Source organism: Narcine bancroftii, chromosome 10 (genome assembly GCF_036971445.1).
Source record: "Narcine bancroftii isolate sNarBan1 chromosome 10, sNarBan1.hap1, whole genome shotgun sequence".
Taxonomy (NCBI): domain Eukaryota; kingdom Metazoa; phylum Chordata; class Chondrichthyes; order Torpediniformes; family Narcinidae; genus Narcine; species Narcine bancroftii.
The window spans coordinates 77,943,702-77,956,853 of NC_091478.1; the positions used below are offsets into that span (position 1 = coordinate 77,943,702).

Consider the following 13,152-nt stretch of genomic DNA (forward strand, 5'->3'; position numbering starts at 1 on the left):
TCCCTCTGTAAACAGGAACACAGCCAGTAAACAAGGTTACAATGGCCGGGCTCCTCTAGTTACTGGAGGACAGGGCACTTTGACACTGTCTCTCCCAGGAAAAAACACGGCTGCTCTTTGCAGGTGGCAGCAGCCCCTTACCTTGATCGAGAGGAACTCTGTAACTAGAGGCTGGAAGACCATCTCTTCACCATCCCACACTTGCTTCCCATTGGCTTCAATGCGACCTTTCAATTTCCACCGCTGACGGCCGTATTTCATAAATATCTGGAAACCAGTTTTAGAACCATTTTACAATGTGCTTTTGTTACTTTGTTCCTTCTCATGTCAAAACATCGAACGTAATGAACCATTGATAACTTATGATCCCAGTCAAATGTCATTGATTTTGTACAGTAATGTTATTTGTATTTTACTGTGTTATTTTAAAAGCTTTCCTTTTATAATTGCCTCTTCAAAATGTAAACATTCCTGTGCTCCTTCGAGTTATCTCTTCAAGATTATCTGATGAGCAGCCAAACCAAACCTAGAAGCAGGTTTTAGAGTACTACTTTGTGCTCTGGAAGTTGATCTCTTTGGCAGCAGTGCCACCTGATATCCTGGTTGAAAACGAAGACGAGAAGCCAGCGCGGAAATTAAATTTTAAATTTAGAGATACAGCGCAGTAACAGGCCTTTCCGGCCCACGAGACCATACTGCCCCAAAAAACCCTACAACCTCTGAACGTCTTAAAAGGTGGGAGAAAACCAGAGCCCCTGAAGGAAACCCACGCAGACATGGAGAGGATGTTCAAACTCCTTACAGACAGTGTCAGATTCGAACTGGATCGTTAATGCTGGAATAGCTTTGCGCTAACTATACCCTCACCCCAAATCACTAACTTCTGGCATAGTTGTCAGGATCAGGGACGATTAAGAGAAAAGAATTGCTGGAGGAACTCAGTGGGTCAGACAACATCCATGGATAGAAATGCTCAGTCAAAATTTCGGGTCTGAACCCTTTATCAAGACCAAAGTGAAAAAATGTGGGGGGGAGGGGGGGTATTAAAGGGGAAAGAAGCTGGGGAAAAGATCAAAGAGAGAGACACAACACCCAAGAATGGCCTGGTGGTCCCTTCCTCTACCTGTCTTTCTGCCCCTCAAACTTTCTCTCCTACACTCTATCATCTCCTGGCCCCTCCCCCAGCTACTTTCCCACTTTGTAGACATAATATCAGCCTCTTTTCACTAGACCCGAACCAAAGTGTTGATCATTTCTTCCCGTGGATGCTGTCCGACCTGCTGAGTCCCTCCAGCACTTCTTTGTTTGCTCAAGTTTTCAGCATCTGCAGGTTTCAGGATTCTTGGGTTTAATTATGATCTTTGGAATTCCCAAGGAGTTGCCCAAGGCTTTCCATCGTAATTCAAACGGTAACCCATGCATCAGTGGATGAATGAGGGAGGGACCAGCTTGTAGTCAACTTGGCAGCACTGTGATGCCAGCTGCCCCACAGCACCAGTGACTGACTGGGGTTCAATCCTGGGTGTTCGATTTTAAATTTAAATTTGAACATACAGCATGGTAAATGGCCATTTCGCCCCACGAGTCCATGCCGCTCAATTTGCACCCAATTGACCTACAACCCCAGTACGTTTTGAATGGTGGGAGGAAACCAGAGCTGCCGGGGAAAACTCACACAGACGCAGGGAGAACGTACAAACTCCTTACAGACAGCGTGGGATTCGAACCCTGGTCCTGATCACTGGCGCTGTAAAGGCATTGCGCTAACCGCTACACCAACAGTGTCTGCGTGGAGTACGCTCTCCCTACAATCTCGTGCATGCTTCGGATTCTTTCCGCATCCCAAAAGGGTTAATTGCAACCTGAACTATTCCTGGTGTATACAGATGGCAAGAGAATTGCAAAGGAGAAAAATAGGTCAGAAGGAAACAAGTGGGGAGAAATGGGATTGATGGAAATGCTCGGACAGGCCGAATAGCTGTCTTCTTCGTTGTAAGGAATCGTGAGAGACGTGTGATATTCACATATCTGCCCACAGCGGCTGCCTGACTTGCTAAGTATTACCTCCAATGAATGTCCTTATTACAGATTTACAAGCATTTATAATATTTTGCATTTCTCAAAGTGTTTTCTCACCTCATACTGATCTCCTGGGCAGAGACGTGCAAAGCCAGCAAGTCCTAAAGCAAGACATGGACATTCGTCAGAGCAAACATTTAACAGTGAAAACATTTGTCACAACATTTACAGCCCCGAAAGCATTCGTACCTCATCAAAGTGACCATGGCAGGTACAAATTAGATGCTTTAAAAGAAAGCTGAATCCAAACAAATCCAAAATATTAAAAATCTATTTGAAAGTGAACCCCGATAGAGTTCTGTTTGTGAGCAATTGTTTAAGGTTTTAAATATTTTCAGTAATGGTAGCAAAAATCTTGCAAAATTTTGGAATGGCAATGACATGCAAAGTTACTTTTGGAAATAAAAGTGGAGTGTGGTCCCGGCAGAATTTAAATTGTTTTCAGGATCTGGGGATGGTGGAGCAGGCAGGAGTGAACTGGTTTACATCTAGAGCATGGGTGGCCTGATACAGGAACAACCATTGGCTTTCCCAAAAACATTGGAAATACTGAAAATTTGAAATTTAAAAATTAAAAAGTGTAATTGTGTAAAATTCAGCACACGACGAGTCTTCAACCTGAAACATAATTTCTCTTTCCATTGATGCTGTCTAATCTGCTGAGTTTTACCAACATTTTCTGCGTCTTGAAAATAGGCATTGCTTGTGATAATGAGAATATGGTGTTGGACATGGAGCCAAGGAATGAAGAAGATATTGAGAATACAAAGATAACTTTAGAGACTGCAGATGCTGGGAAACTTGAGAAACGCACATTGCTGCAGGAAATATGGCATGCTTTGTGTTCCTCTTCACTGAGAATACAAAACGGTCTGGTTCAGACTGAAGGAGGGGCCAGGGATGAAACAGATTCTTCAGCAAGAGATTGGACTTTATGGGAATGGAAAGGTCAACACTTCTCATCTGGTTAGGAAATCATGGCAAGGATAGGATGGGAAGCCAGCCCAGTCTTTCAGCATGGGGACAGTGGAAGGCTCTTACCACACAACGAGAAAGTAGAAGTTCAAGCTCATTATTGTCCCCCCATACACAGAAACAGGACCTTTCAGTTGACGAGCCCATGCCGCCCAATTGCACCCAATGACCAACAAACCACAGGACATTTCAAATGGTGGGAGAAAACCAGAATCATGGCAGACATGGGAAGAATATACAAACTCCTTACAGACAGCGTGGGATTTGAACCTTGGTCCTGATTGCTGGCACTGAGACAATGCTGCACCAACTGTTACACGAACTGGGCTGCCCAAGTGACTGATAGCTCAAGCAAGCAGATGGGGGGGGGGGGGGGGGGGGGCGAGGCAGCAGTTTTTGTGCAGATTCAGGAAAGAAAGCCCTGCTGGATACATGCACAGATGGAGTGGTAGGAACGATAGGCAAAAATCACAACGCACTCTGGTGAAGAAAGAGGGATGAGATGTAGGTGAGCAATGGCAGAGAGGGAAAATAAATCCTGAGTAAGCAAATGATGATGGTGGTTCAAAGGAACATAGATTGTATCTGAAAGGAAAGAACCATTTATAATGATTGGCATGGGATGATGTAAAAAGCTTTTAAAGAGATACACAGTTTAATGGTGTGGATTATAGAAAGAATGGTTCTGTGGCCAAGGTTGCAGATATGAAGTGGAGGAGCAGGTTAGGGTTGAGAAACAGGAAAGCTGCAGAAGGATTCAGACTGATTTGGAGAATGGGCAGATGAAATAGAATGGACAGATGAAATAGAATGGACATGCACTTTGGTGGAAAAAAACCAGGCAGAAAATTTTTCAAATGGGGAGTAAGAGGAAGATCCCCAGATGCAAAGGGACCTGGAAATCCATGTGCAGAATATTCTAAATGGAAACTTGCATGTTGAGATGGTGGTGAAAGCGGCAAATGCAATGCTGGCATTCATTTCAAGGGGAATAGAATTTAAGAGCAGGGATGTGATGTTGGGGTTCTAAGGCATTGGCGAGACCCCACTTGGAGTATTGTCAGCAGTTTTGGAGTCCTCATTTAAGAAAGGATTGCTGACATTGGAGAGGGCTCAGAAGAGGTTCACAAGAATAATTCATGGTATGAAAGGGTTATCAGCGGTTGGAGTAGAGGTTAGCACAACGCTTTTACAGCGCCAGTGATCGGGGCCAGAGTTCGAATCCTGTTGCTGTCTGTAAGGAGCTGGTACCTTCTCCCACGTCTGTGTGGGTTTTTTCCTGGGGGCTCTTGTTTCCTCCCACCATTTTAAAATGTACCAGTCTGTTAATTGGGCAGCATGGGCCGAAATGATGCTGCATGTCTAAATTTTATTAAAAATTAAAAATCTAGGCCTGTACTCATTGAAACTTAGGAGAATGGGTTGGGGGGGGGGGGGGGTGGGGAGAAATCTCATTAAAACATTTCAAATATTGAAAGGCATGAATAGAGTAGATGTTGAAAAATTGCTTCCCATGGTGAGAGGGTCTAGGACAAGAGGGCACAACTTCAGCATTGAAGAGTGTCTGCTTAGAACAGAGATGCGGAAGAATTTCTTCAGCCAGAGGGTTGTAAATCTGTGGAATTTGTTGCCACAGTTGGATGCGGAAGCCAGGTCATTGCAGAGATGGATAGTTTATTGATAAGTCAGGGCATTGGGAGAAGATCGGGCAGTAGGGCTGAGTGGGTAAATGGATCAGCACATTGAAGTACAAATTGTAGAAAAAAAATTTGAACTGTAGTAATTTTTTTCGCACTCAGTTCCCCAGTGTGAGCTCAGTTAGCTGCAAACTCTCCAAAGGTAGATTCAGAAGGAATATTAGTCTGTCACCAGCTATCAATTATTGATTGAACTTGCAAATATTTTCTTGGATTAATTCTTTGTGCTAACGCCCACAAAGGATCATTAGATTCTTGCAGTTTTTCTTTTTAACCAAGCTAATTAACTAATTTTCATCGATAATGGCAGCTTTGAGACACTGGTAGAAATTTACATTTTCCTCAAAAACATGTAAAATGAAGTAGTTCAAGCAAGTCATCTGTGGGCAGCACAAGGTTTGCTGAAGGACATTAGACCATAGGCAGGAGAGAATAAGGCTTTAATGAGCTGATGATTGGAGTACAGCATTCATAAGCGATGCTGCGAGCTGTGTAGCTAATTATTAAATGACTGCTTGAAAGAGCAATCAACATTCAATACTGATTTTCTCTTTATTCATTAATATCTTTCTTTGGCTTGGCTTCGCGGACGAAGATTTATGGAGGGGGTAAAAAGTCCACGTCAGCTGCAGGCTCGTTTGTGGCTGACCAGTCCGATGCGGGACAGGCAGACACGATTGCAGCGGTTGCAAGGGAAAATTGGTTGGTTGGGGTTGGGTGTTGGGTTTTTCCTCCTTTGCCTTTTGTCAGTGAGGTGGGCTCTGCGGTCTTCTTCAAAGGAGGCTGCTGCCCGCCAAACTGTGAGGCGCCAAGATGCACGGTTTGAGGCGTTATCAGCCCACTGGCGGTGGTCAATGTGGCTGGCACCAAGAGATTTCTTTAGGCAGTCCTTGTACCTTTTCTTTGGTGTACCTCTGTCACGGTGGCCAGTGGAGAGCTCGCCATATAATACGATCTTGGGAAGGCGATGGTCCTCCATTCTGGAGACGTGACCCATCCAGCGCAGCTGGATCTTCAGCAGCGTGGACTCGATGCTGTCGACCTCTGCCATCTCGAGTACCTCGACGTTAGGGGTGTGAGCGCTCCAATGGATGTTGAGGATGGAGCGGAGACAACGCTGGTGGAAGCGTTCTAGGAGCCGTAGGTGGTGCCGGTAGAGGACCCATGATTCGGAGCCGAACAGGAGTGTGGGTATGACAACGGCTCTGTATACGCTTATCTTTGTGAGGTTTTTCAGTTGGTTGTTAATATAGTCAACACTAAACCATTTCCGCAGTGAAAATTGAGTCCTCCCTGTAAATTTGATAAGACTGAAACACAATTGTCTTCCATTACCCGATTGTGGTTTACACGACACCTGTGCTTCCATTCTAATAGACCAGAGAACAGTACAGTACAGGCCCTTCAACCCACATTGTTGCACCAACCTACTTAAACCGACTTCACATCAATCATCCCTTCCCTCCCTCACGGCAAATAACTCTCCACATTTTCCTTACATCCGTGTGCACCTTTCTAAGTGTCATTTAAATATTCCTATTGCAATAGATCATGGAACAGTCTCTTCTTTGGCTTGGCTTCGCGGACAAAGATTTATGGAGGGGTAATGTCCACGTCAGCTGCAGGCTCGTTTGTGGCTGACAAGTCCGATGCGGGACAGGCAGACACGATTGCAGCGGTTGCAAGGGAAAATTGATGGGTTGGGGTTGGGTGTTGGGTTTTTCTTCCTTTGTCTTTTGTCAGTGAGGTGGGCTCTGCTGTCTCCTTCAAAGGAGGTTGCTGCCCGCCGAACTGTGAGGCGCCAAGATGCACAGTTTGAGGCGATATCAGCCCACTGGCGGTGGTCAATGTGGCAGGCACCAAGAGATTTCTTTAGACAGTCCTTGTACCTCTTCTTTGGTGCACCTCTGTCTCATTGGCCAGTGGAGAGCTCGCCATAGAACACGATCTTGGGAAGGCGATGGTCCTCCATTCTGGAGACGTGACCCACTCAGCGCAGTTGGATCTTCAGCAGCGTGGATTTGATGCTGCCGGCCTCTGCCATCTCGAGTACTTCGATGTTAGGGATGAAGTCGCTCCAATGAATGTTGAGGATGGAGCGGAGACAACACTGGTGGAAGCGTTCTAGGAGCTGTAGGTGATGCCGGTAGAGGATCCATAATTCGGAGTCGAACAGGAGTGTGGGTATGACAACGGCTCTGTATACGCTAATCTTTGTGAGGTTTTTCAGTTGGTTGTTTTTCCAGTCTCTTTTGTGTAGTCTTCCAAAGGCGCTATTTGCCTTGGCGAGTCTGTTGTCTATCTTGTTGTCGATCCTTGCATCCGATGAAATGGTGCAGCCGAGATAGGTAAACTGGTTGACCGTTTTGAGTTTTGTGTGCCCGAAGGAGATGTGGGGGGGCTGGTAGTCATGGTGGGGAGCTGGCTGATGGAGGACCTCAGTTTTCTTCAGGCTGACTTCCAGGCCAAACATTTTGGCAGTTTCCGCAAAACAGGACGTCAAGCACTGAACAGCTGGCTCTGAATGGGCAACTAAAGCGGCATCGTCTGCAAAGAGTAGTTCACGGACAAGTTGCTCTTGTGTCTTGGTGTGAGCTTGCAGGCGCCTCAGATTGAAGAGACTGCCATCCATGCGGTAGCGGATGTAAACAGCGTCTTCATTGTTGAGGTCTTTCATGGCTTGTTTCAGCATCATGCTGAAGAAGATAGAAAAGAGGGTTGGTGCGAGAACGCAGCCTTGCTTCACACCATTGTTAATGGAGAAGGGTTCAGAGAGCTCATTGCTGTATCTGACCCGACCTTGTTGGTTTTCGTGCAGTTGGATAACCATGTTGAGGAGCGAATGCCCCCCATGGAACAGTACAACACAGTATATCTGACAATACTTTTGAAAACTCCCTCCAGTATAATTTAACGTTCCATGTGCTTTACAGTTGCCGAATATCAGACCAGGATATTATACTGAATACAAAAAAAACCTTCCCAAACTCTTTCTGTCCCACCCAAGATCTCCAACCCCAATACAATGTCATACACCCCCCCATCGCTCTTCCCTTGCCCAACACTGTTAGCATTTGCTCTCCTTTGTCCCACTTTACAAGCAAGTACTACCAGGACAGGTAGTCTTTTACAATCAGACAAGAGATAATAAGAGACACCTGGATGGATCTGGAGCCACAAGACAATCTGCGGGAGGAAATCAACAGGTTCAGCAACATCAGTGGGAGAATTGTCGACTTTTCAAAAGTAAAAGACAAAAATCTGCGGACACTGTGGTTGAAGTAAAAACACGACGCTGGAGAAACTCAGCAGGTCACACAGCGTGCTTTATTTCTTCTTTGGCTTGGCTTCGCGGATGATGATTTATGGAGAGGGTAAAAAGTCCACGTCAGCTGCAGGCTCGTTTGTGGCTGACAAGTCCGATGCGGGACAGGCAGACACGGTTGCAGCGGCTGCAGGGGAAAATTGGTTGGTTGGGGTTGGGTGTTGGGTTTTTCCTCCTTTGCCTTTTGTCAGTGAGGTGGGCTCTGCGGTCTTCTTCAAAGGAGGTTGCTGCCCGCCAAACTGTGAGGCGCCAAGATGCACGGTTTGAGACGATATCAGCCCACTGGCGGTGGTCAATGTGGCAGGCACCAAGAGATTTCTTTAGGCAGTCCTTGTACCTTTACTTTGGTGCACCTCTGTCACGGTGGCCAGTGGAGAGCTCGCCATATAACACGATCTTGGGAAGGCGATGGTCCTCTATTCTGGAGATGTGACCCACCCAGCGCAGCTGGATCTTCAGCCGCGTGGACTCGATGCTGTCGACCTCTGCCATCTCGAGTACTTCGACGTTAGGGATGAAAGCGCTCCAATGGATGTTGAGGATGGAGCAGAGACAACGCTGGTGGAAGCGTTCTAGGAGCCATCGGTGATGCCGGTAGAGGACCCATGATTCGGAGCCGAACAGGAGTGTGGGTATGACAACGGCTCTGTTTACGCTTATCTTTGTGAGGTTTTTCAGTTGGTTGTTTTTCCAGACTCTTTTGTGTAGTCTTCCAAAGGCTCTATTTGCCTTGGCGAGTCTGTTGTCTATCTCATTGTCGATCCTTGCATCTGATGAAATGGTGCAGCCGAGATAGGTAAACTTGTTGACCGTTTTGAGTTTTGTGTGCCCGATGGAGATGTTGGGGGGGCTGGTAGTCATGGTGGGGAGCTGGCTGATGGAGGACCTCAGTTTTCTTCAGGCTGACTTCCAGGCCAAACATTTTGGCAGTTTCCGCAAAGCAGGACGTCAAGCGCTGAAGAGCTGGCTCTGAATGGGCAACTAAAGCGGCATCGTCTGCAAAGAGTAGTTCACGGACAAGTTTCACTTGTGTCTTGGTGTGAGCTTGCAGGCGCCTCAGATTGAAGAGACTGCCATCCGTGCGGTACCGGATGTAAACAGCGTCTTCATTGTTGAGGTCTTTCATGGCTTGGTTCAGCATCATGCTGAAGAAGATTGAAAAGAGGGTTGGTGCGAGAACACAGCCTTGCTTCACGCCATTGTTAATGGAGAAGGGTTCAGAGAGCTCATTGCTGTATCTGACCCGACCTTGTTGGTTTTCGTGCTTTATATAGCAAAGATAAAGATACATAAACAATGTCTCGGGCTTGAGCCCTTCATTAAAGTATGGAAAAACAACGGCAGGCAGCCAAACAAAATGGTGGTGGGGGGGTGGGAAGGAGGGGTAGGGGAGGAGTGAGGTTCCAAAGGCAGGAGGTAATAGGTGGATAAGGGAGGGAGGGCACAGCAGCAAGCAGGGGGAGGTGTTTGGTTCTGTGAATAGAGAGGGAAGGGATTGGAGAGTTGGAGGAAAGAAGACAAAGGGAGAGGGAAAAGAGGGAGAATGGACAGTAGGCTAACAGAAACTGGAGAGGCCAATGTTAATGCCCAGTCAGAAAATCAAATGTTATTTCTCCAATTCTCCAATCTTGGTGAGTTAGTACATGAGGCCATGGGGAGACATGCGAACTTGGGAGTGGGACGCAGAATTAAAATGGTTGACCACTTGGAGATCCCTGTCACTGATGCAGACAATGCGAAGGTGCTCAGCTAAGCGATCTCCCAGTCTGCGTCCAGTCCCTCCAATATAGTGAAGGCCACAAAGGGAGCATCAAATGCAGTAAATCAGTCCTGGGTATACAGAAGTGCTGTTTCACTTGAAAGGTGTTTGGGGCCCCAGACTGTGGTGAGGAAGGAGGTGTAGGTTCAAGTGTGGCACCTTCTGCAGCCACTGTGGAAGGTGCTGAGGGACCAATTGGTGGGGAGGGACCAATTGGTGGGGAGGGATGAGTAGGCGAGGAAGTCACGGAGGGAGTGGTCTCGACAGAAGCCGGAAAGGGGAAGATGTTGTAGATGGCGGAAATTACGGAGAATAGTGTGTTGGATCCAGAGGCTAGTGGGATGGCATTCCGAACTCTCAGGTTGGAACTCTTCATTGAGATTGGACTCTCCATAGAAACATTGACAATTCTTTTTCTCACACTGATGCTGTTCAACCCATTGAGTTCCTACAGTAGATTGTGGTTCACGTGGACTAATGCTGCTTTAAACCATAAGCCACCATCATGCTCAGTGGGCAAGAACTCCCACTACACCAGCGGCTCTGGATAAACAGCAGCTCCCAAACAAAGCAGTGGAAGGAACCAACACAAACACAACTGCAGGACTGACAGGCCAGTCTTCATAGGTCAGGGTAGGACGTTCAGGGGCAGGCACATTAGGTTATAATCATATCAGATGGTGAGGCCATGCGTGGAGTGTGTAACATCACTGGTTTAACACAGCTTGCAAATAAAGAACACAATCACTGTCCTCCTCCTCACTCGACAGCAACAGCCCCCTATTCCCCCCCCCCCCAACCCCCACCACCCCCAGCCATGCAAGGAGGTGACCGAATGGAACTATCCTGCTATGTAACAGTCCGGAGTGCTGACAGTTCAGCCTGACCTCGTACGACAGTGCAAAACAGGCGATGTACAGTACTTACTTTCGTCAGGGGGAGGAGAGTGAGTCTATTCTTTGTTTGTAAGCAGAGTTAAATCAGTGCTGTTACAAGCGGCGATCCCGACAAAGATAAGTACGCAACTAAGGTAATACACAACCGCGACAATTGTGGTGGGCAGTTTTTGTCACCCTGCTGTGAGAAAGATATCATTAAACGGGAAAGAGTGCAGGAAAGGATGTTACGAAGATTGGTGGGCTTGAATTATAAGGAGAGGACGTAACTTTACTCCCTGGAGCACTGAACGCTGAAACGGGGGTGGGGCCGGGGACTTGTAGTTTATAAAACCACCAAGGGCGTAGATAGGGAAAATAGTTTTCAGCTTTCTTTCCCCAAGGTAATGGAATGTAAAATTAGATTTAAGATGAGAGGTGAAAGATTTTAAAGGGACAGAGGGCCATCTTTATTCACACAGAGGGTGATGAGTAGATGGAATGAGCCAAAGGAAGTGGTAGAAGCAACTACAAATATAACATTTAAAAGATATTTTGACAGATAGGAAAGGGACAAGGACTCACTGCAGGGAAATGGGACCAGCTAAGCTAGACAATTTGGTTGCATGGACATTAGGCCGAAGGGTCTTTTCATGCTGTAAATTCTGTGATTTGAATCTCTGTGACGAGGTCTGATGTAGTTTCTTTCAGTGCACCAGTTGGTGACAGTTTTAATTTTATCACGTAATTAGTTTGTGAAGATGTGGACATTCCAGCAAGACCAGCTTTTTGTGTTCACTTCCAACTTGTCCCTGAATTGTGGAGGCACGGTTAGCGCAGTGACCTGGGTTCAAATCCGGCAGTGCCTGTCAGCAGTTTGCATGTTCTCCCCGTGTCTGCGTGGGCTTCCTCCGGGTGCTCCGCTTTCCTCCCACCCTTCAAAAACGTACCAAGGTCATAGATTAATTGGTGGTATGCAGGCTCGTGGGCCAGAAGGGCCTGTAACTGTGCTGCAGGTCTAAATTAAAACAGCCCCTTTGCTCAGTCTAGCCCAGACCAGCGGAGGAGGGCAGAATTTCAGTTCTGATGGGAAGTGAACCAGATGCATTGTCAATAATTTTATAGTGACTGTTATTGAGACTAGGGTTTAATTACTTAAATTCAAAGTTTCTCTCATGTTTTGGTGGGATTTGATTCTGTGTTGTGGTCTCAGCCTTTCGATACAAGTGCAGCAACATAACAGTTATAAGTAAAAAGAAGGGAAATCGTAACAATTGTGCTGAAGCATTCAGAATTAGCTGTCGTCATCCTTTTCAAATTTGGGGTGTACTTCTATCCTTTGACTGGCCCTCCTACTGCCTGATCCTCATTATGTGTTCCAGAATCCAAATGACATTGATGTGAAACTTTTTCCCCCCTTCAACAAACATTGATTATTTGATCTAAATCCTAGCAAAGCAGGAAGGCCAACACCCAAGATTGCTAACGATCGAAGAGTCCAAATTTTCGGCTGGATTATTACCTTTGACCTTTGGAAGTACACATTAGAAAAATATATTTTTGCAGAACTCTTTCACTGCTGAACTTAATTACATAAACATGAGGTCAGGCTCAAAGACTCCTGCTGTGTTCGACTCCTTGCTCACACAGCCTCTTGTGTAACACGTTACTACTGATCGATAGCAGATGTTTCCTTCACATTACAACTCTCCCGCCAATCTCGCACCCCCAGACAAAGATGCTCTCATACCCCATGCACACTTTCTCAAAGGCAACACTAGCTCATTTTAATATTTTAAAAATAAAATAAACTTCTACAAAAACACCAAAAATAAATCTCAATCTGAAGACAAGGAGAAGCAAACAGCAAATGATGACTGTAGAAAGGCGCATCTTAATTTAATGTAGACATATAGCACGGGTAACAGGCCCTTTTGGCCCAAGAGCCCTATTACACCCTAATTGATCTGCAGCCGCCGTACTTTTTGAATGGTGGGAGAAAACTGAAGCTCCAGATAAAATCCATGCAGACACAGGGAGAACACACAAACTCCTTACAGACAACGCGGGATTTGAACCCCGGTCCAGATCGCTGGCTAACTGCTGTGCTGACCATGCCACCCTTCTGTCTAGATGCTGATGAGCTTGAAACAGTGTTAGAACAGGAAAGGTCTTTACAGTGGCTTGCACGCTTCCTGCATGAGGCTGTCCGCAATCAGGACAATCAACCTCGGCCTGGACCCTTGGACATCGCTCACTGGGATTTTCAGAGATGGTAGCTGATAACCTTTAAACGGAGACAGAATTCAATTCACAGTATAGGCAACACTTCACTCCAACTCTGCCCCAAAAGCTAGCTCTCAGCTGGGTAAAAGGCAACAGACATCAACCAAGCACGACTTGGGCCCATTGTATAATCAGCCCTCTGGGCCAGGTTGATAG

The 13,152-nt window shown here is 46.3% G+C and overlaps 1 protein-coding gene across 4 annotated transcripts in view; it reads right to left on the reverse strand.

The window, feature by feature from the left end:
- ripor1 (RHO family interacting cell polarization regulator 1) overlaps nucleotides 1-13,152 on the reverse strand; it is a 134,512-nt gene that overhangs the window by 47,469 nt on the left and 73,891 nt on the right. For all 4 annotated transcript variants that reach the window (XM_069901504.1, XM_069901505.1, XM_069901506.1 and 1 more), the window contains exons 9-10: nucleotides 2,137-2,180; nucleotides 142-267 (exon numbers count right to left, since the gene is read on the reverse strand). In XM_069901504.1, the coding sequence (XP_069757605.1) occupies nucleotides 142-267; nucleotides 2,137-2,180 (170 nt within the window). The remainder of the gene's footprint in view (nucleotides 1-141; nucleotides 268-2,136; nucleotides 2,181-13,152) is intronic.